Source organism: Euprymna scolopes, chromosome 37 (genome assembly GCF_053919585.1).
Source record: "Euprymna scolopes isolate OS-2025 chromosome 37, ASM5391958v1, whole genome shotgun sequence".
NCBI classification, from domain to species: Eukaryota; Metazoa; Mollusca; class Cephalopoda; order Sepiida; family Sepiolidae; genus Euprymna; species Euprymna scolopes.
In genome coordinates, this window is record NC_136518.1 from 12580298 (window position 1) to 12603117 (window position 22820).

The window sequence follows — 22820 nt, forward strand, 5'->3', positions numbered from 1 at the left end:
GGCGAGAGAGAGAGAGAGGGAGGGACGGCGAGAGAGAGAGAGAGGGAGGGACGGCGAGAGAGAGAGAGAGGGAGGGACGGCGAGAGAGAGAGAGAGGGAGGGACGGCGAGAGAGAGAGAGAGGGAGGGACGGCGAGAGAGAGAGAGAGGGAGGGACGGCGAGAGAGAGAGAGAGGGAGGGACGGCGAGAGAGAGAGAGAGGGAGGGACGGCGAGAGAGAGAGAGAGGGAGGGACGGCGAGAGAGAGAGAGAGGGAGGGACGGCGAGAGAGAGAGAGAGGGAGGGACGGCGAGAGAGAGAGAGAGGGAGGGACGGCGAGAGAGAGAGAGAGGGAGGGACGGCGAGAGAGAGAGAGAGGGAGGGACGGCGAGAGAGAGAGAGAGGGAGGGACGGCGAGAGAGAGAGAGAGGGAGGGACGGCGAGAGAGAGAGAGAGGGAGGGACGGCGAGAGAGAGAGAGAGGGAGGGACGGCGAGAGAGAGAGAGAGGGAGGGACGGCGAGAGAGAGAGAGAGGGAGGGACGGCGAGAGAGAGAGAGAGGGAGGGACGGCGAGAGAGAGAGAGAGGGAGGGACGGCGAGAGAGAGAGAGAGGGAGGGACGGCGAGAGAGAGAGAGAGGGAGGGACGGCGAGAGAGAGAGAGAGGGAGGGACGGCGAGAGAGAGAGAGAGGGAGGGACGGCGAGAGAGAGAGAGAGGGAGGGACGGCGAGAGAGAGAGAGAGGGAGGGACGGCGAGAGAGAGAGAGAGGGAGGGACGGCGAGAGAGAGAGAGAGGGAGGGACGGCGAGAGAGAGAGAGAGGGAGGGACGGCGAGAGAGAGAGAGAGGGAGGGACGGCGAGAGAGAGAGAGAGGGAGGGACGGCGAGAGAGAGAGAGAGGGAGGGACGGCGAGAGAGAGAGAGAGGGAGGGACGGCGAGAGAGAGAGAGAGGGAGGGACGGCGAGAGAGAGAGAGAGGGAGGGACGGCGAGAGAGAGAGAGAGGGAGGGACGGCGAGAGAGAGAGAGAGGGAGGGACGGCGAGAGAGAGAGAGAGGGAGGGACGGCGAGAGAGAGAGAGAGGGAGGGACGGCGAGAGAGAGAGAGAGGGAGGGACGGCGAGAGAGAGAGAGAGGAAGGGACGGCGAGAGAGAGAGAGAGGGAGGGACGGCGAGAGAGAGAGAGAGGGAGGGACGGCGAGAGAGAGAGAGAGGGAGGGACGGCGAGAGAGAGAGAGAGGGAGAGAGAGAAAAGGACGGCGAGAGAGAGAGAGAGAGAAAAGGACGGCGAGAGAGAGAGAGAGAGAGAAGGACGGCGAGAGAGAGAGAGAGAGAGAAGGACGGCGAGAGAGAGAGAGAGAGAGAAGGACGGCGAGAGAGAGAGAGAGAGAGAAGGACGGCGAGAGAGAGAGAGAGAGAGAGAAGGACGGCGAGAGAGAGAGAGAGAGAGAAGGACGGCGAGAGAGAGAGAGAGAGAGAAGGACGGCGAGAGAGAGAGAGAGAGAGAAGGACGGCGAGAGAGAGAGAGAGAGAGAAGGACGGCGAGAGAGAGAGAGAGAGAGAAGGACGGCGAGAGAGAGAGAGAGGGAGGGACGGCGAGAGAGAGAGAGAGGGAGGGACGGCGAGAGAGAGAGAGAGGGAGGGACGGCGAGAGAGAGAGAGAGGGAGGGACGGCGAGAGAGAGAGAGAGGGAGGGACGGCGAGAGAGAGAGAGAGGGAGGGACGGCGAGAGAGAGAGAGAGGGAGGGACGGCGAGAGAGAGAGAGAGGGAGGGACGGCGAGAGAGAGAGAGAGGGAGGGACGGCGAGAGAGAGAGAGAGGGAGGGACGGCGAGAGAGAGAGAGAGGGAGGGACGGCGAGAGAGAGAGAGAGAGAGGGAGGGACGGCGAGAGAGAGAGAGAGAGAGGGAGGGACGGCGAGAGAGAGAGAGAGGGAGGGACGGCGAGAGAGAGAGAGAGAGGGAGGGACGGCGAGAGAGAGAGAGAGAGGGAGGGACGGCGAGAGAGAGAGAGAGGGAGGGACGGCGAGAGAGAGAGAGAGGGAGGGACGGCGAGAGAGAGAGAGAGGGAGGGACGGCGAGAGAGAGAGAGAGGGAGGGACGGCGAGAGAGAGAGAGAGGGAGGGACGGCGAGAGAGAGAGAGAGGGAGGGACGGCGAGAGAGAGAGAGAGGGAGGGACGGCGAGAGAGAGAGAGAGGGAGGGACGGCGAGAGAGAGAGAGAGGGAGGGACGGCGAGAGAGAGAGAGAGGGAGGGACGGCGAGAGAGAGAGAGAGGGAGGGACGGCGAGAGAGAGAGAGAGGGAGGGACGGCGAGAGAGAGAGAGAGGGAGGGACGGCGAGAGAGAGAGAGAGGGAGGGACGGCGAGAGAGAGAGAGAGGGACGGCGAGAGAGAGAGAGAGAGAGAGAAGGACAGCGAGAGAGAGAGAGAGAGAAGGACAGCGAGAGAGAGAGAGAGAGAAGGACAGCGAGAGAGAGAGAGAGAGAAGGACAGCGAGAGAGAGAGAGAGAGAAGGACAGCGAGAGAGAGAGAGAAGGACAGCGAGAGAGAGAGAGAGAAGGACAGCGAGAGAGAGAGAGAGAAGGACAGCGAGAGAGAGAGAGAGAAGGACAGCGAGAGAGAGAGAGAGAAGGACAGCGAGAGAGAGAGAGAGAGAAGGACAGAGAGAGAGAGAGAGAGAAGGACAGAGAGAGAGAGAGAGAGAAGGACAGCGAGAGAGAGAGAGAGAAGGACAGCGAGAGAGAGAGAGAGAAGGACAGCGAGAGAGAGAGAGAGAAGGACAGCGAGAGAGAGAGAGAGAAGGACAGCGAGAGAGAGAGAGAGAGAGAAGGACAGCGAGAGAGAGAGAGAGAGAGAAGGACAGCGAGAGAGAGAGAGAGAGAAGGACAGCGAGAGAGAGAGAGAGAGAAGGACAGCGAGAGAGAGAGAGAGAGAAGGACAGCGAGAGAGAGAGAGAGAGAAGGACAGCGAGAGAGAGAGAGAGAGAAGGACAGCGAGAGAGAGAGAGAGAGAAGGACAGCGAGAGAGAGAGAGAGAGAAGGACAGCGAGAGAGAAGGACAGCGAGAGAGAGAGAGAGAGAAGGACAGCGAGAGAGAGAGAGAGAGAAGGACAGCGAGAGAGAGAGAGAGAGAAGGACAGCGAGAGAGAGAGAGAGAGAAGGACAGCGAGAGAGAGAGAGAGAGAAGGACAGCGAGAGAGAGAGAGAGAGAGAAGGACAGCGAGAGAGAGAGAGAGAGAGAAGGACAGAGAGAGAGAGAGAGAGAGAGAAGGACAGCGAGAGAGAGAGAGAGAAGGACAGCGAGAGAGAGAGAGAGAAGGACAGCGAGAGAGAGAGAGAGAAGGACAGCGAGAGAGAGAGAGAGAAGGACAGCGAGAGAGAGAGAGAGAAGGACAGCGAGAGAGAGAGAGAGAAGGACAGCGAGAGAGAGAGAGAGAAGGACAGCGAGAGAGAGAGAGAGAAGGACAGCGAGAGAGAGAGAGAGAAGGACAGCGAGAGAGAGAGAGAGAAGGACAGCGAGAGAGAGAGAGAGAAGGACAGCGAGAGAGAGAGAGAGAAGGACAGCGAGAGAGAGAGAGAGAAGGACAGCGAGAGAGAGAGAGAGAAGGACAGCGAGAGAGAGAGAGAGAAGGACAGCGAGAGAGAGAGAGAGAAGGACAGCGAGAGAGAGAGAGAGAAGGACAGCGAGAGAGAGAGAGAGAGAGGACAGCGAGAGAGAGAGAGAGAAGGACAGCGAGAGAGAGAGAGAGAAGGACAGCGAGAGAGAGAGAGAGAAGGACAGCGAGAGAGAGAGAGAGAAGGACAGCGAGAGAGAGAGAGAGAAGGACAGCGAGAGAGAGAGAGAGAAGGACAGCGAGAGAGAGAGAGAGAGAAGGACAGCGAGAGAGAGAGAGAGAGGACAGCGAGAGAGAGAGAGAGAGAGAAGGACAGCGAGAGAGAGAGAGAGAGAGAGAAGGACAGCGAGAGAGAGAGAGAGAGAGAGAAGGACAGCGAGAGAGAGAGAGAGAGAGAGAAGGACAGCGAGAGAGAGAGAGAGAGAAGGACAGCGAGAGAGAGAGAGAGAAGGACAGCGAGAGAGAGAGAGAGAAGGACGGCGAGAGAGAGAGAAGGACGGCGAGAGAGAGAGAAGGACGGCGAGAGAGAGAGAAGGACGGCGAGAGAGAGAGAAGGACGGCGAGAGAGAGAGAAGGACGGCGAGAGAGAGAGAAGGACGGCGAGAGAGAGAGAAGGACGGCGAGAGAGAGAGAAGGACGGCGAGAGAGAGAGAAGGACGGCGAGAGAGAGAGAAGGACAGCGAGAGAGAGAAGGACAGCGAGAGAGAGAAGGACAGCGAGAGAGAGAAGGACAGCGAGAGAGAGAAGGACAGCGAGAGAGAGAAGGACAGCGAGAGAGAGAAGGACAGCGAGAGAGAGAAGGACAGCGAGAGAGAGAAGGACAGCGAGAGAGAGAGAGAGAGAAGGACAGCGAGAGAGAGAGAGAGAGAAGGACAGCGAGAGAGAGAGAGAGAGAAGGACAGCGAGAGAGAGAGAGAGAGAAGGACAGCGAGAGAGAGAGAGAGAGAGAAGGACAGCGAGAGAGAGAGAGAGAGAGAAGGACAGCGAGAGAGAGAGAGAGAGAGAAGGACAGCGAGAGAGAGAGAGAGAGAGAAGGACAGCGAGAGAGAGAGAGAGAAGGACAGCGAGAGAGAGAGAGAGAAGGACAGCGAGAGAGAGAGAGAGAAGGACAGCGAGAGAGAGAGAGAGAAGGACAGCGAGAGAGAGAGAGAGAAGGACAGCGAGAGAGAGAGAGAGAAGGACAGCGAGAGAGAGAGAGAGAAGGACAGCGAGAGAGAGAGAGAGAAGGACAGCGAGAGAGAGAGAGAGAAGGACAGCGAGAGAGAGAGAGAGAAGGACAGCGAGAGAGAGAGAGAGAAGGACAGCGAGAGAGAGAGAGAAGGACAGCGAGAGAGAGAGAGAAGGACAGCGAGAGAGAGAGAGAGAAGGACAGCGAGAGAGAGAGAGAGAGAGAGAAGGAAAGCGAGAGAGAGAGAGAGAAGGACAGCGAGAGAGAGAGAGAGAGAGAGAGAGAGAGAGAAGGACAGCGAGAGAGAGAGAGAGAGAGAAGGACAGCGAGAGAGAGAGAGAAGGACAGCGAGAGAGAGAGAGAGAGAGAAGGACAGCGAGAGAGAGAGAAGGACAGCGAGAGAGAGAGAGAGAGAGAAGGACAGAGAGAGAGAAGGACAGAGAGAGAGAGAGAGAGAGAAGGACAGAGAGAGAGAGAAGGACAGCGAGAGAGAGAGAGAGAGAAGGACAGCGAGAGAGAGAGAGAGAGAAGGACAGCGAGAGAGAGAGAGAGAGAAGGACAGCGAGAGAGAGAGAGAGAGAAGGACAGCGAGAGAGAGAGAGAGAGAAGGACAGCGAGAGAGAGAGAGAGAGAAGGACAGCGAGAGAGAGAGAGAGAGAAGGACAGCGAGAGAGAGAGAGAGAAGGACAGCGAGAGAGAGAAGGACAGCGAGAGAGAGAGAGAGAAGGACAGAGAGAGAGAGAGAGAGAAGGACAGAGAGAGAGAGAGAGAGAAGGACAGAGAGAGAGAGAGAGAGAAGGACAGAGAGAGAGAGAGAAGGACAGAGAGAGAGAAGGACAGCGAGAGAGAAGGACAGCGAGAGAGAGAGAGAGAAGGACAGCGAGAGAGAGAGAGAGAAGGACAGCGAGAGAGAAGGACAGCGAGAGAGAGAGAGAGAGAGAGAAGGACAGCGAGAGAGAGAGAGAGAAGGACAGCGAGAGAGAGAGAGAGAAGGACAGCGAGAGAGAGAGAAGGACAGCGAGAGAGAGAGAGAGAAGGACAGCGAGAGAGAGAGAGAGAAGGACAGCGAGAGAGAGAGAGAGAAGGACAGCGAGAGAGAGAGAGAGAAGGACAGCGAGAGAGAGAGAGAGAAGGACAGCGAGAGAGAGAGAGAGAAGGACAGCGAGAGAGAGAGAGAGAAGGACAGCGAGAGAGAGAGAGAGAAGGACAGCGAGAGAGAGAGAGAGAAGGACAGCGAGAGAGAGAGAGAGAAGGACAGCGAGAGAGAGAGAGAGAAGGACAGCGAGAGAGAGAGAGAGAAGGACAGCGAGAGAGAGAGAGAGAAGGACAGCGAGAGAGAGAGAGAGAAGGACAGCGAGAGAGAGAGAGAGAAGGACAGCGAGAGAGAGAGAGAGAAGGACAGCGAGAGAGAGAGAGAGAAGGACAGCGAGAGAGAGAGAGAGAAGGACAGCGAGAGAGAGAGAGAAGGACAGCGAGAGAGAGAGAGAGAAGGACAGCGAGAGAGAGAGAGAGAAGGACAGCGAGAGAGAGAGAGAGAAGGACAGCGAGAGAGAGAGAGAGAAGGACAGCGAGAGAGAGAGAGAAGGACAGCGAGAGAGAGAGAGAAGGACAGCGAGAGAGAGAGAGAAGGACAGCGAGAGAGAGAGAGAGAAGGACAGCGAGAGAGAGAGAGAGAAGGACAGCGAGAGAGAGAGAGAGAAGGACAGCGAGAGAGAGAGAGAGAAGGACAGCGAGAGAGAGAGAGAGAAGGACAGCGAGAGAGAGAGAGAGAAGGACAGCGAGAGAGAGAGAGAAGGACAGCGAGAGAGAGAGAGAGAAGGACAGCGAGAGAGAGAGAGAGAAGGACAGCGAGAGAGAGAGAGAGAGAAGGACAGCGAGAGAGAGAGAGAGAGAAGGACAGCGAGAGAGAGAGAGAGAAGGACAGCGAGAGAGAGAAGGACAGCGAGAGAGAGAAGGACAGCGAGAGAGAGAAGGACAGCGAGAGAGAGAAGGACAGCGAGAGAGAGAAGGACAGCGAGAGAGAGAAGGACAGCGAGAGAGAGAAGGACAGCGAGAGAGAGAAGGACAGCGAGAGAGAGAAGGACAGCGAGAGAGAGAAGGACAGCGAGAGAGAGAAGGACAGCGAGAGAGAGAAGGACAGCGAGAGAGAGAAGGACAGCGAGAGAGAGAGAGAGAAGGACAGCGAGAGAGAGAGAGAGAAGGACAGCGAGAGAGAGAGAGAGAAGGACAGCGAGAGAGAGAGAGAGAAGGACAGCGAGAGAGAGAGAGAGAAGGACAGCGAGAGAGAGAGAGAGAAGGACAGCGAGAGAGAGAGAGAGAGGACAGCGAGAGAGAGAGAGAGAGGACAGCGAGAGAGAGAGAGAGAGGACAGCGAGAGAGAGAGAGAGAGGACAGCGAGAGAGAGAGAGAGAGGACAGCGAGAGAGAGAGAGAGAGGACAGCGAGAGAGAGAGAGAGAGAGAGAGAGAGAGAGAGAGGACAGCGAGACACACACACAGATATGATTCATTCTTTAAAATCTCAGCAAATTAAGTCCGTGTCTCTACCGCAAAGCCAAGCCCACATGGAATAAAATTGAGAATTCACCACATGGCCGAAAAATATCATTAGTTTTATTTTTAAGGCAGTTTTTCGGTGAGGGAAGCTGGAGATGTAGCAACTTCAGAATTCGTTTTTCTTTCTTTAAGTATTTTAAATTTTTTCGTAAAATGATCTAGAAAAAAAAAAAAAAAAAAAAAACTGGGAGGAAGGCGTTCATTTACGACCGGAAATTGAAGCGCCGGGGATGGAATATTTATTTTTAAATCCGGCAACAAAGAGGTGCCTGGTTGGTGGTGCGATTTATCACATGAACAGAAGCAGATTGGAATAATTAAAGAGAACCTAGTTGGTGTCAAGAAAAAGCAAGATGGTTAACTTTTTTTTATAGAGAAAGTTTGTAATAGTACTACTTATGCAGTATTTTTGTTTATTAAATTGTTAGGTGAAAGTACAGAATAGTTATAAAACATCCTCCCACTAAATGTAAACAGAATTTTTCTGAAAAATTAAACGGTTCTTCTGCTCGGTTAATGTCGGCGCATTGCTTACAGAAAAACGGTTAATTAAACTGCAGAAGCGCCTGTTAAAAACTATAAATCCTCTCCCAAAAAACAGGACGAGAAACATAAACTGGCAGCTCCCCCCCCCCCAAAAAAGGTGGCCATAAAGTGGGTGCATTTCTTTATTCCTGGAATTTTAAAGGATTTTCCGAGTGTAGAAAGAACCCCCCCCCCAAATGGTGGCCACAAAGTGGGTGCTCATTTACGTTTAATTATTATAGAGAAGTGACCTCTTCCCCCCCCCACTTTAAAACTAACATTGCTTCATATCTTGGAAACTACTCGTTTGCCATAATTTTAAACGTTATTTTCGTTTTCAGCGTCCCCGTGGTAATTTTAAACGAATCTTCGAAGGTTGAGTGATTCTTCATATTTACCTTCGTTTTTATCATTATTCAATACAAACCTACTGTCTACTAAAGTTAGAATGAAAAAAAAATGTGTGTGTGGGGGGGGGTGCTGCTAAGCTCTGCACGAGAACTCTTCATAGCTTAAAATCGAAAATTAAAATACCACAAGAAACTAATGCAATCGATGATCTTTATTAATTTAACCATAAGTACGGGTTAGTGTATTGTCACCCGGACTTAGGGTTAATGAGATCTTTTGGTGATTATGAACTTTTGTTACCGCGCTATTTTTAAAGTTTTTTTTATTTTATTTTATTTTTTCAGGTTAAATTCAAGTTTCACGATATCTTTTTTAATTATTAAATTGATTTGTGGAAGCATAATATAATTACAAAACATTCTCACCATGCTAAGACTGGCTTTCAAAATAACATTATTTTTGCATGGTAGCAAAAGTGCATAAAGTACCGATCTTTTTGTTACCAGGGAGGAGGGTGACATCTTTTACTTTCGTTTTACCATTAAAAAGAAAAAATTCCCTGTTGTTAACTAGAAAATTATAAACTCGAATTGTGCTCTTAACCTCTTTTTCTCGATCGGTTTTCATTTCAGCATTTCACGTGTACGATGAAACTAGCTATTGGGTTTGTATTACTGTACACAGATTCGAAAAAGTTGTCAAAAAACAAATATATAACAAATAGGTAGAAAAATAACTTTTCTTGCCTTTGATAACATTTATTTGTTATATATTTGTTTTTTGACAACTTTTTCGAATCTATGTGTACAGTAATACAAACCCAATAAATGTTATGAAAGGCAAGATAATTTATTTTTCTACCTAACTGGATATATTTTTCGTGTTTTTATTCAATGTAACGTGTTTATTCAGCTCGAAAAGCATAAAGTGTTTACCGATGTATTGGAAAATTCAAAATGGCGCCCGACATTCTGTTTAACACGGTAAGTTCAGGAAAAGGTGTTATAAATAATAAACTACACAAAATACTGTTAGAAACTCGCTCAATATATGTTACTGTGACATAAGTTGACATATATTCGGTGTTTTTTTAATAGTATTTTGTCTAGTTTATTATTTATAACACCTTTTCCCAAACTTACCATGTTAAAGAGAGTGTCGGGCGCCATTTTGAATTTTTCAATACATCGGTAAACACTGCATGTTTTTCGAGCTGAATAAACATGTTACATTGAATAAAAACAAAAAAAAAAAGTATCCAGTTTGGTAGAAAAGTAACTTATCTTGCCTTTGATAATATTTATTTGTTATATATTTGTTTTTTGACAACTTTTTCGAATCTATGTGTACAGTAATACAAACCCTAACTTTTTTTATTGTTTTTACTAAAACTATGAAATGTAGGTTGAAAATAATACTATAAAACCCTAAATAATTTAGGTGACTAAAATAGGAATTAACCCTGAAAACGTATTTTGTCCTGAATAATTTAAATTGCCTTTTAAAGTACATAAAATTTTAAGATTAATTTATTTCGTCTTTTTTTCCTACCAGTTTTGACAATTTTTAAAAAATAAAAGTAAGTAGAACTCGCATTTTATATATACAAAGCGTGTTCAAAGTTCATTTGTCTTTTTTTTTTTTTTTTTTTAAATTTAAACTGTCGACAGTCGAATTAAAATATTACTTAAAAATAGCTATCTACTAAATTCATGTCTTCCGATGAGAGCAAAAGTCGGTTTGCAGCGTGGGAGAAAATCCAGCATCCGCTATCACAATAAAATCCTTGAATTTAGGACGAAAATAAAAACACGTCGTCCTCGAGGTTCAGACCATAAAAAATATTTGCAGTTAAATCTTTCAAAAATAAAAAAAGAGGCCAAATTGAACATAGAAATTGTGAAGTGTGCGTATATTGGTGAGGTTTTAAACCGACGCATTTCAGGTGAAAACATTACGTGTCCTGTTGTAATTAGTATAAATTAACAAAAATTGTTTTTGACGATATCTAAGATTTTCGGGTATTCTGGAAACAAATCTCCCTTGATTTCAATCTTAGGAAGGGTTAAATTGAAATTTCAATTTGTTTTTAATAATTATTTTTTTAATGAATTATTTTCGTATTTCTGGAACGCTTCACCAATCTACACAAGTACACACAAAAAAAAAATTATTTAAATGTTTATATGATTTGTTTTTTTGTTTTTTTCTGCACGTCAGTGACATGAGGCGAATGTGTGTATTTTAGTTTCCAGAACCGCTGACAGATGTTACTTGTCAGCCAAAGAACAGGGGTCGAGCTCTTCCTTTTCTAAAAATGCGAGCAAACTAAAATTATATTTTGGTACATTTTTATAGAACCTTTCTGTACAAAAAAAAAAAAAAAAAAATTCTTAAACCTCTATAAAGGTTTCATGTTTTTTAAATTTTGCTACAATTTTACCGTGAAAAAAAATAATAAAAATAAACATAAAATAATTCTAAAACCAATCCATAAATGTTTTGTGTTTATATCATATTTCATTTTCAGTTGAATATTGAAAAGAAATACATTATAATTATATTTTGATACATTTTTTTTATTCAATAAATGTTTAGATTTTAATATATTTTTGTTATTTATTTCATATATATATATATATATTTCGTTATATATTTTTTATTATATATTATGTACGGCATAATCACGTTGACACACTGGTTCCCGCTGGACCACCGAAGTTAAGCAACGTTGGACCTGGTCATTACCAAATGGGTGACCATTTGGGACTTCTAGGTGCTGTATGTGCTCTTCCTCCACTTATCTCAGCATTGTTTCCAGTCATCCTGAACTTCTCCTTGCCACTGGACTCAAACAGTGCCGATTCAGGAGAGGTGTGGCTGAGAATGCGCAACCGTTGCCTCACAATTACACGCGAAGCTGCCCCATACAGAGGGTATCCTTTGTCTTTCGAGACTGAACGGAGGCATCGATATATATATATATATATTTGCGTTATCGTAAACACGTGTTTATATTTGAGGTTCACAAAATCGCCGCAGACGTCACGGTCAGTTCTCTTTCGAAGAACAGGGGTCGATAACTCATCTGTTAGTAAAATGTTACTGTTCTGCAGAAGTGCCAAATATTTTTATGGTCTGGCAACTCTAAGCACGACACGCTACATGCTATTGTAAAGAAGCACCAAAAACAATCTCGGTCTAAAAGAATTCCTCTCCCTTCCTTGAACAAAGATAAACCGATACTACACTTTGATTCTTGCCCGACAAGATGCTTATTGCTTACCAACCGGCGGAAAAAATTTGACATTCTGATTTTCCTAGGGTCTTCATTAGGAAGCCTGGACCTTTTGTCCGAATGAAGTACGATTCTGTCCTGTCATATGTGCACCCCCCCTTCTTCAGGCATTATCTCCCCCCCCCCTTTAGGCTGAGGATCGCTTAATGCCGGTCGTCACTATCGAGAACTGCTCATAGATCCATTCCAGTTTTTAATTTTTTTTATTCCCTATTTGAGTTAGATACCCCCGAACATAAACGCATATAAAAAAATGATTTTAAGTGGCGAGCAGGTGCCCCCCCCCGCCTCCATTGCCACCCCGGCCATTTTTATATGTCTATTTATAAAGAGGAGAAAAATGGCCAGCTTTGTGTTTACATCGTAGCGAAACGAAAGTCATTTTGTCAATTAGAAAACGATTTCTAAGCTTGAAAATAAAGTTTAAAAGTCAAGTATTACGATTTATACACGTGCGCTCCTAAACCAGGGAGGGTCGAATCAAGGCCACCGAGAGGAAGATATATATTTGTGTGTGTATTTAGGCAGCATTCTTTCATTTAAACAAACGTTGTTAAAGACAGACCTTCCGTTTGATTAGACCTTCATGATCAGAATTTTTTTTTAAGTGTGTGTGTGTGTGTGTGTGTTGATGGGGGGGGTCCTACTCAAACGAAAGCTGTTGTCTTTAACAACGTTCGTTTTAAAATATATATTTTTTAAATATAATTATCCACCGACACGTGTTTCAGTGGATAATTATATTTTAAAAATAATATATATGCCGCTCCCCATTAACGGGGTATCAGATTGGTCAATGGGAAAATTATTCCCAACAAGCATTTAGGTAAAAATGCGCTTTCGTATAAATACTTGAATTTATTCAAGAAAGTATCGCTAACAAATATATATATATATATATATATATATATATATATATATTCCCATGTATCAAATTGTAGTAGCATTGGCAACAACACTGGGATCCCAAAAATGCAGTAGTAATTCTTTGACGGAATCCTTAGAGAAAAAGGGTTCAGTTTAAGAAGAGGAAATGTTCATTTACGAATATAACAATAAATCTTGAAAAGTAGGAAAAATAAAAATTAACATTTAAATTAAAAAAAAATGTTTTTAAATATCGCTTAAGGGCTTTTTTTATACGTAAAAAATGTTTGAGAAATCCACATTGAATTGCTGTTAAAGGGTCAATAAAAATAGTTTAATGTTTCAATTATTTTTGTTGAATACAAAGATTTTGTGCAAAATTTGTACCCTTTGCACCCACGCTGTCAAAGGAAAAATAAAATAATTTTTTTTCTAGGATTACACGTAGAGACATATTCCTGGATATACATGAATAAAATTTTAGTAAATTTTTACGACGTGCCCCAGCGTATTATAAACACCCTCAACCTCCACATGTTAAGAACGGCTTTCGGAATAACCCCCCCCCCAAGCTAGAAAGCCGTTCATAACATGGGGAGGTTGGGTGTGTTTATTTAGAAAGCCGTTCTTAATGGGGTGGTTACTTGTTGGGGGTGTTTATACTACGCTGGGCGATGGGGTAGGTCGTAAAAAATACCAAAATTTTTCAAATAAAATCTTTTTTGGCGGACCTGAACAAGAATCCCCCCCCTCCCAAGAACGGCTTTCGGAATAAAGACTCACCCCCAGTTAAAAACGGGGGAGGGGGATTATCGTTACAGGTCCAATGTCCATCTATTTTTGAATTTAGAGTGAGGGACAGGAAGGCACTTTACAATATGAAAAACGTGAAATGCACCCAAAGCATTAATGATCGCGCTACGGAGGACAGAACAGGTAACCATGTCTAATTCCAAAAAGTCTGCCATTAAAAAAATTGTCAACTTTCTAAAATTGTTTTAATATTTATTAGCTAATAGGTAAAAATGTTTATTTTAACTATAACCGACCATTCTAGTTTGTAGGGGTTATCGAGGCTGCTGAAAACAAAGCTGGCATTTAAACCCGTCGCAAATTTACCGTTTGTATGGTATTAACCCCTGGACCCATTTTGTGCCATTTCACCGCCTTCGTTAGCGCTTTTCTTACATGTGTTCGCACGTGCACGTTTGTAGTAAAGTGACTTGTCACATCGCGGAGGAATCTTTAGTGGACATTTGAAATAACGTTTAAAAAAGATCATTTTTTGTGTGTTATGTAGTTTTTAATGCTTTTTAATTGATCTAAAGGATTAAGTTTTCACGAAAAACGTTTTTTATTTTTATTTATTTTTTTTTTTTTGAGGGGACATTCAATTATAGAACTTGTATAGTTTTTAACCGGTGCTTCTGTAGTTTAACCGTTTTTCCATAAGTAACGCGCCGACATTAACCAAGCAGAACAACCGTTTAATATTTCACACAAATTCTGTTTACAATGTAAACAAAATTTGTGTGAAATATTAAACGGTTCTTCTGCTTGGTTAATGTCGGCGCGTTACTTATGGGTAAAAAAAAAACAAAAAACGGTTAATTGAACTGTAGAATGTATGTGAAATATTAAACGGTTCTTCTGCTCGGTTAAACTTAATGTCAGGTCGTTACTTACGGAAAAACGGTTAATTAAACTGCAGAATCACCTGTTAAAAAATATACGAATTCTATAATTGAATACACCTAAAAAGCATTAAAAACTACGAAACAACAAAAAAATGAACTTTTTTAAAAACTTATTTCAAATGTCCGCTAAAGTTTCCTCCGCGATGTGACAAGTCACTTTACTACGCACGTCGTGCACGCATCATGTAAGAACGAAGACAGTTAAATGGCGCAAAATAGTCCTAGGGTTCAGGGGTTAATACCATGCAAGTGGTAAATTTGCAACGGGTTTTAATGCCAGATTCATTTTCAGCGGTCTCGATAACTCCTAAAAACACACAAACTAGAATGGTCGGCGTTGTATTGTATTAGTTAAAATAAACATTTACCAAACTTTGCTGCCCCCAAGTTGTCAATTTTTTTTTTTAATGGTTGTTGTTGCTGTGTGTGTGTGTGTTTGCAAATGTCTGGAATATCTGAAAAAAATGTGAAAGATTAAAATACTTTAAACATTGAGGGGGGGGGGCTTTATTATATACATCTAACCAGAAAACGTTTCACTCCGTTCTTGACCACCTAATGCAAGACAAAACGGGTATAAAAATTTTTTTTTTTGTTGATGATCGCCAAGCCTTAATACCTTTAAAACTAAAAGAACGCAAGCTTCGAATTTATTATGGAATTAATAATTTAGTATAAGATTGTTAAAATTTACATTTTTTTTTAAACTATTGAATACTATTAACGGTGAAAATGAGAAACCGGCTTACGAATAAATGAAAATGCATTCTGGTGGATTTAATTTCGTAATTATTTAGGAGGGGGTTGACATTTGTATAAAGAAATAAAAAATAAAATGCAAGCTAGCAGTTGCAGTGCAATCCTCGTTTGGAGCTCTTTGACTATAACCTTATACCAGACTTATATTTTTGTATTCAAGATGGAAAAATAATCATTGAAAACTTGATAGATATTTCTTTCACAAAATTTCAGAAGAGCAATGTAATATATATTATCGATTAACTGATATTTTTCAGAACTTTATTCAATTCGTAATGAAACGAAAATCCAACATGAGCGGCGAACTGTCAATTCGTGCCTTTTTTTTTTTTTTTTACCATTAAATTAATAACTATCAATCAAATATTTATTAAAAACAAAAGAAAACTGAAACGATTTTTTTTTTTAATCCTATAAAAAAAATTAAAAAATCATTGTAAACAACTATTTTAAAATTATTTTTCTTTAAACCCTCTACCCGGGCAACGCCGGGTTACTAGAAGTCATTTTAAGTAAGTACTAATATCTATCCATCCATATCTATTTTTCTCTCATGCACAGGTAAACAGAATAGTTAGCAAATCCCTCTTTCATGTTAAGAAATTGGCTTTTGTGTGGGTGATTTAGTTAATTATTCTGGACTTAATCCATGTGAAATATTTCATATACAGACTTCTGCAGTTTACGAAACTGGATATTTTTTAGACAGGATTTTCAAGTTAAACTAATAGTGAAAGTAGATAGTTAACAACCAACCTTTCCTCGGGTTACGAACGGGTTCCTAAATACCATTGTTATTTACACGGTGTGTAAACTGCAGAAGTAGCATGTTTTGTCCGAATATTTACTCCTAAAGTGCTCCTTATTACAGGAGTAGAGCTCAGTACTATTACGAGTATAAAAAATATATAATTATGGCAAGTCAGCTACACAAGACCGTTTGTTTCATTTCCCCGATGGAAACCATGTTTAGATTTCATTAAGCTAAAATAGAGTTGGGTTGGGAATTAAACGAACCTTTCCATTGTAGCTTAAGGATATTTAATTCAGCCAAACGTCAAAAATTTCCGTTATAAACTGCTGTACATTAATTAACGCTACCGTTTCAATTGAGGTGGGGGGGGGCATAGCAAATATAGGAAATAAAAACTCTTTCGGTTTTAACGACAACATATTTGCATAAGCCGGTAAACGTGTCCATACATCTAGGAATAAAATAATATATTTATATATAGTGCGACATTTTTGCCAAATTGGGCTTCCTTATATATATATATATATATATATATATATATATATATATATATATGGTGCTAATGCAGAGAGTGTGTTCCGCGCTATTTTTAAAATCGTATTTCCAAATTTAATTAAAGTCGTTTTTTTTTTTTTTTATTCAATTGTAAGGTTAAAAAAGTACAGAATTGGCACAACCCCCCTCCACATGTTAAGAATGGCTTTTTCAATAATAACGTTATTTTAGTACGGATCACTCTCTGCATGTGTACTATATATATATATATATATATATATATATATATATATTCAGCAAAAAGAAAATGTTTAATTGCTTCTATTTTCGTTGTAAAATAATATCTTTCAAAAAGACGAGCAAATAAATTTGACTTTTATTTTCAAGACAAGATTTTTATAAACCGGTCAGATGTACTATAATTTAAAACATGTCCATATATACACTTAAAGATACAAGACATACAGTCAAAAGTATGGATATATTATTGATGATCTGCGCGCTTCCTTATTTTTATTTGAAATGTTAGAGTCTTTGTTGTCAGACATGGGAACAGGGAAACTGACAAGACACGTTGTAATATTTAAAAAAAAAAAAAAAAAATGCGTGTTCCGTTTCACAATAATTTATGCATTCACACATGTGTCCAAACGTGTAAGATGACTAAACCATAAATTATAGTTTGTTTTGTGTAGTTTTATTTTTATACATACACAAACGAAGAATTCGAAATTGAATAGTCACCTATTTAGTAAATATCTTATGAGTTTAGGCTTATTACAAGACGAACTATAATATATGGGACGTTTAACAAGTCGGGGTTTCTGTCTTTACGACCTCCTCAGAGCCAAATCAATAATAAAAAGATGAATTGGCCCCGAGGAAGTTGCAAAAACAAACCTTTACTTGTCGATGCAAACCAAATAACCCATGGGTACTTACGCGGAAAAGGTACCGTGATATATTTTAATATATTTTCAAATTTTATGGTACCTTTTTATTAAATTGTTAGGTGAAAGTACAGAATAGTTACAAAACATAATCCCCTCTCCATGTTAAGAATGGGTTTCTAAATAACGTTATCCTTTCAGCACGGTACTCTATCTGAAGAAGTACCTAACATTGTGTTAAATGTCAGAAATAATGGATCTAATTTTATGTTTAAAAGACGAAAAAATAAGACGTTATGATTTATTGATATAAAAATTTTAAAAGGTTATTCTTGCAACTCGCGTGTATTTTATTAAATTCAAAAAGAAAAGAAAAAGTATTTTTCGATCGTTTACTTTTGTAATATTGAGCCCTTCGTATTTTAACTTTTTTTTTTTTTTGGTCTTTGCAGCATGGGGTCATAGGTACTTATTGTTTTTAATAAATAAACTAATTTTAGTCAAAAATTACTTTCGAATTGACAGTTACTAAATTATCACGAAAATCACATTTTTTTTTTCGTTAAAAATGTGGAGGGAAATGTCCAGCAACCATATTAATCGAAAATTATTTTGAAGCTTTTAAATTGGTTGATATTAAGTAATTTGTAAATAGAATCAAAAGTTCAGAAAAAAAAAAAAATTGAGTAGGGAGACAATTAAAAAAAAAAAAATAATTAAAAAAGTATTTTCGACCGCGGGCGCGACACTATTATAAAAAAAAATAAATAAAATTTTGAAAAACATTTTTATGTATATTTGGGTCCGTCGGAATCTAGAATCACAAAAAAGGGGGGGGGGTATTCCAAAAGGTGGTATACCCAAAAGGTTCTCACGTTAAAATTGAACTATATAGAAAAAAAAAATATTTATGTAAGAACGGGAGAGATTGAATTCATATTCAATACGGTAACTCGTAAACAAAAGATAGGTACCTACCAGGAAACATTAACCAGATATTTACACGGTCTTTATAAAGTTGAAACCGTATCTTTATGTAAGTAAAAATTAAAATAGATTGACACAATAATTGAGTAACCAGGTGATTTCAATTAAAAAGGAAATATGCAAAAGTTAATGAAATATATATTTTTTTTAAATATACATGGTGTTTTTTTAATGTTTTGTTTTATTTTATATATGTGTATATATATATATATACTTACCCCCTCTTCTGTCCCATTCTGAAACATGGTAAAGTTGGTCTGTCTAAAAAAATTGCTTTTAGCAGAAAACTAAACACTCCTTGTAGTAAGTAGAATTAATACTTTAAGTGTATATATAAATATTGTTAGTGTATTTGAAAGTAGTCGAGACTTGTGTGTGACGAATAAAGAAAGAAAGAAAAAAAAAGGTTCTACGGTGTTATAGTAGTCTTAATTTTTAAGCAGCAGCCTGGCTTATGTCAGAATAAATATAAATATATAGGATCTTTTTCTTGTAAATATAAGTAAAGTATCCTCCTTGGTTTTTTAGGATCCGACGATGAAGAAGAGAACAGTTGAAAGGGATTTACGAAGTTTATTTCGTCTTCGTTTCTATAATTATTTCAGCAAGTGCTTTTTTTTTCTTTCTTTTAGCTCCGCCCCACTTTTTTTTTTTCTTTCTTTTTTTTTTGTTTGTCCACGGATACGGAATTAATTCTCTTTCTGTCTCTCTCTCTAACAACAGTAGAGAGAAGGGGAGATATAAATAAATTAAGACTGAGAGGGTTAAACCAAAAAGAAAGACGGAACGAAATAGAGCGTGTCATATGAGAAAGACTGGGGAAGTTTAAAGCTGAAAGAAACAGAGAAAGGGAGGCCCTAAGTGTCAGATTAATCAGACGAAATAGTTAAAGTGTAGTATCTGTTTTGATGCAAACCAGGAGAATCCTCGACTCCGGTCAGATTCAGTTCCGTAATCTAACTTCCGGCCAGAGTTTCAGTTTCCTAGATTTCTTAATTATAAATTGTGAGATGAAAGTACAGAAGAGTTAACAAAGTTCCCCCTCTCCATGTTAAGAATGGCTTCCTAAATGATAACGTTATTATTTCAGTACGGTCAGTAAACTGCAGAAGATTATCAAGACAGAAATTTTTGACATGAAGAAGTGGGGGAGGGCTTTGTTAACTATTCTGTACTTACACCTAACACTTTAATAAATAAATCAATAAATAAAAATTAACTTGGCAAACCACGACACAGGAAGTCTTTAATATTAGGAACTGAATCTGGCCGGACACCGTTTGAGTCGGGGATTCTTCTGGTTTGTCCGGTTCTGATACTACATTTTATTTATCCTATTCTCGACCAGGGAAGGAGAAATCCTTCTAAACTGAGGCAATTGAAATTTTTGTTCCAATTCAAAATGATCCGTTTTTTGGATTTTCTTCGCATTGGAAACCGAGCTCGTGTCTGACTCTATCCTCGTGAGAGGGGAGGGGGGGGGCAAGTAACAAAGGATCAATGAGTTAAAGAAGAAAAAAATAGAGAGAGGGGGGAATAGAGGAAGAAAGAGAGATTAATAAGAGAAAGAAAACTAGAAGGAAAAAGAGAAAGAATGAATGTTACAAAGAAAGAAAAAAAAACTAAGTTGATAAAATAAAGAAAAGCAGAAAAATAGAAAGAAAATTATAGAGGGAGTATAAGAGAGTGAGGGGAGGAAGGGCTGATTCTAAAGAATGTCTTTTTAAAAGAATGGAAAGAAAAGCATAAATAAAAAAAACGAGAAAGGAAAATTGTTTTACAAAATGAATGAACGAAAAAAGAGCGGGTAATCCGAAAGAATGGGTGGGGTGTTATATATATATATATATATATATATATATATATATATATATATATATATATATATGTCAGGTCATGTCATATGCTACTGGTACCATGTAACCCAGTACCATCTGCCTCATGGTCGGGTCACCGGCGACTAAACTGGTTCCCCCACCAGACAGGATTAAAAACAAGACCTTCCAAAGGGCGAATGAACCCTTTTTCGGGGTCAACGGCCAACTAGCACCGTGTATATTTGTGTGTGTGTGTATATATGTGTTGGGGTGGAGAGGGCTCCCGTAAGCCGTAGTGAAGGCAACCTTTCTAGGAGAAGCAAATCTCTGATTTAAAAAAACAAAGCGGGAGACCAGTACCCGTATTAAGCTGGTCTGCAGTTTAACTTGTTGCTGGCTATCTTGTTCTTGCTTGTTGCTGGATCTCAACATTTTGAACCCAGACAGAGACTTAGCTGTCGTACAAAGCTAAGACTCTGTAACATCATCTGTGTATAGATACTCTCTCAGGCATTTGTCTATTAAAATGGTCCTGTGGCGATGGAAGTCATTTTTGGGCTTATGGACTTTAAGTGTCTGAGGGAGTGGCACTCGTCTGAGAAGACGTTGCAATCATCATATATATATATATATATATATTAAATGAAAGATGAGGAATAAAAGTTATCTATAACTTTGTTATAACAGAACAATAAGGAAAATTAAAAGGGGAAAATTAGGAAAAAAAGAAAGCTCTTTAGATCATGACATTTCGAAGCTAAATGCTTCTCATCAGGAGAGAATGACCAAAATTATACAAAATAAAAATATAGATAAAAACTGACTTGATAACATTTAGATATGAAATGAGTATGAAGAAATATAATAATTTGGTTCAAAATCATTAAGAAATATTAAAAGTAGGTACAATATGTGAGCAAATCAGAAGGGTAGCATGTATGTAGGTAATAGTAAAAAGAATAAAAATAAAAACAAGTGAAGCATACATGGTCCCCCGTGAGTGCACAGTGAACGAGGTATAAAAAATGACTAAGTTCAGCATTTGCCCCCCTGCCTCATTTAGCCCCAAAAGTCCCCAGGGGATGTCAAATCCTTGTGAAAATGAACAAACGGTGCAGTTTTATGTAAATTTGAGTTCTGCACCATGCAAAAAAAAAAAAAAAAATGACCAAGTTCATCATTTAACCCCACCCCACTGCCACCCCACACACACATTTAGCCCCGAAAGTCCCCAAGGCCTTAACATATTTAAATTTGAGTTCAGCACCATGCAAAACTGCTAAATAGACATACACAGAAAATTTAGGACAAATATCATAAAATAGTTTCCAAAGTGGACTGTTTTTATTAGCCCTAAAAGAACCGCTGAGGTACACACAACAATTATCACGAAGTATACACAAACAAAATTCTATAGAAATCAGTTAGTTACAAATTTTCAGGAAGTTTTATAAAAATTCAAGGCATCAATTTTTTTTTAATAAGCACAAAAGTGTCAATTTTAGCCATTTTAACCTGAAAGGCACCCGTAGGTGGGCAACCGGAGTTTTCCCGGAAAATCCGTTGTTACTTTTTTACTTATATCATGTTTAATTTCCAAAATTTTCAACAATTCAAAAGACAAAAGTGCGGACAGACAAACGGACGAACAGACAAGGGTGAATTTACAGGTCCACCCTCCTTTTGTCGGGGACCCCCCCCCCCCAAAAAAAAAAAACTAGGTCACTATGAAATAATGAGGATCATTAAAAAAGAGCAAATAATAAAAGAAGAAAGAAAAAGACAAGGAAGATAGATGAGAAAGTGGAGAAAGAAGGAAAGAAGGAAAAGTAAAAGATACGGAAATACTTCTTTTTCTTTTTCTTCTTCTTCTTTTTCTCCTTCTTCTTCTTCTAATATATAAAAGGCAAAATGGGCACGAGCGTTTGTGTATGTTGGAGAAAGGCTTTTTGCGTTGTGGTTCTCGCGTCAATTAGATTCCGCGAGAATTTTTCCCATACCTTCCAGATCGTAATATCTCGCATTCGCAAACGGACATCGTCTCAATCATTTTTTTTGATCGAGTTAAACAAAATTCCCATTGTGGCGTCGTCTCGAGTGTTTGTTTGGCTTTTTCGTATAAAGCGAAACTGTTAAAAAAAAAGCGGCAAAACAAAGTGGGAAGCTTGGCCTTCGAGCCGGGAATTCTGATGCTTCAGTTAATTGGCCCTCGGTCAAATGTAGGGGAAACTCTTCATACTGAGACAATTACTATTCCCCCCCCCCACATTAAAAACGACCTTGTGTCTAATTTGGTTTCGTGAGGAAGATTGTACGTTCGATTGACTATGCTTAAATTCGACGCACGCAACTTCTACTTGCGCGATGGCAACATCGGCTAACGCGTTACAATTTTTTCACCTTTTTTCCCTCCTTCGCATCACGGGTTCAAACTTATTACCACTTTTTTTAACACCTCTCTCCACCCTCTTGTTGTCCCCCCCCCATCGAGCTGCCTTTTATTCCCATCCTTACTACACCACCGCAACACACCTGGGTAGTGCTGGGTACTCCCGCTAGTCTAATCTTTATATACAAAAGGCAAAACGACCACGAGTGTTTTTGTATGTCCAAGAAAGACTTTTTTTCAACAGGCTTCTCGCGTCCGTTACGTTTACAGAGAACTTTCCTCATACTCCCTAGAATATAATATCTCCGATTCGAAAATGGACGTTGTCTCTGTCTTTATTTTGATCGACTTTTAAAAAATTCCCTCCGTCCCGTCCTTTCACGTGTTTGTCTTTTTTGAATGAATAAAGCGAAACTGGTCAAAGCAAAGGCGTCCGACTGGCCTTCCCGGCTGGGACGTCTTGAAGGCAATCAGCTCTGATCAATGTGATGGAGGAAACCCTTCATATCAGACAATTGCTGTTCATTTGGACACTGCCAGAGTTCCCCCTTTTTTGCGGAGAGCTGGTTTTCCTGAACAACGTGGGGAAACAAATAAATAAAACGTCAAAACGTCAGACATTCATTTCTGCGCCTACTTCACTTAACTATTTATTTCTGCAAGTCAGTTTTTTTGATTATCAG

General features: G+C 41.2%; 1 protein-coding gene across 2 annotated transcripts in view; it reads right to left on the bottom strand.

Annotated features, from left to right (window-relative positions):
- The window catches only part of LOC145261090 (septin-2A-like), a 507588-nt gene that overhangs the window by 222252 nt on the left and 262516 nt on the right, over positions 1-22820 (bottom strand). Inside the window, exon 1 of one of the 2 annotated variants that reach the window (XM_080119279.1) lies at positions 18150-19069. The exons of the other annotated variant lie outside the window; for it this stretch is intronic. Within the exon in view, the coding sequence (XP_079975405.1) occupies positions 18150-18176 (27 nt within the window). The 5' untranslated portion in view covers positions 18177-19069. Of the gene's footprint in view, positions 1-18149; positions 19070-22820 lie in introns of those variants that run through there. 2 annotated transcript variants of the gene reach the window in all.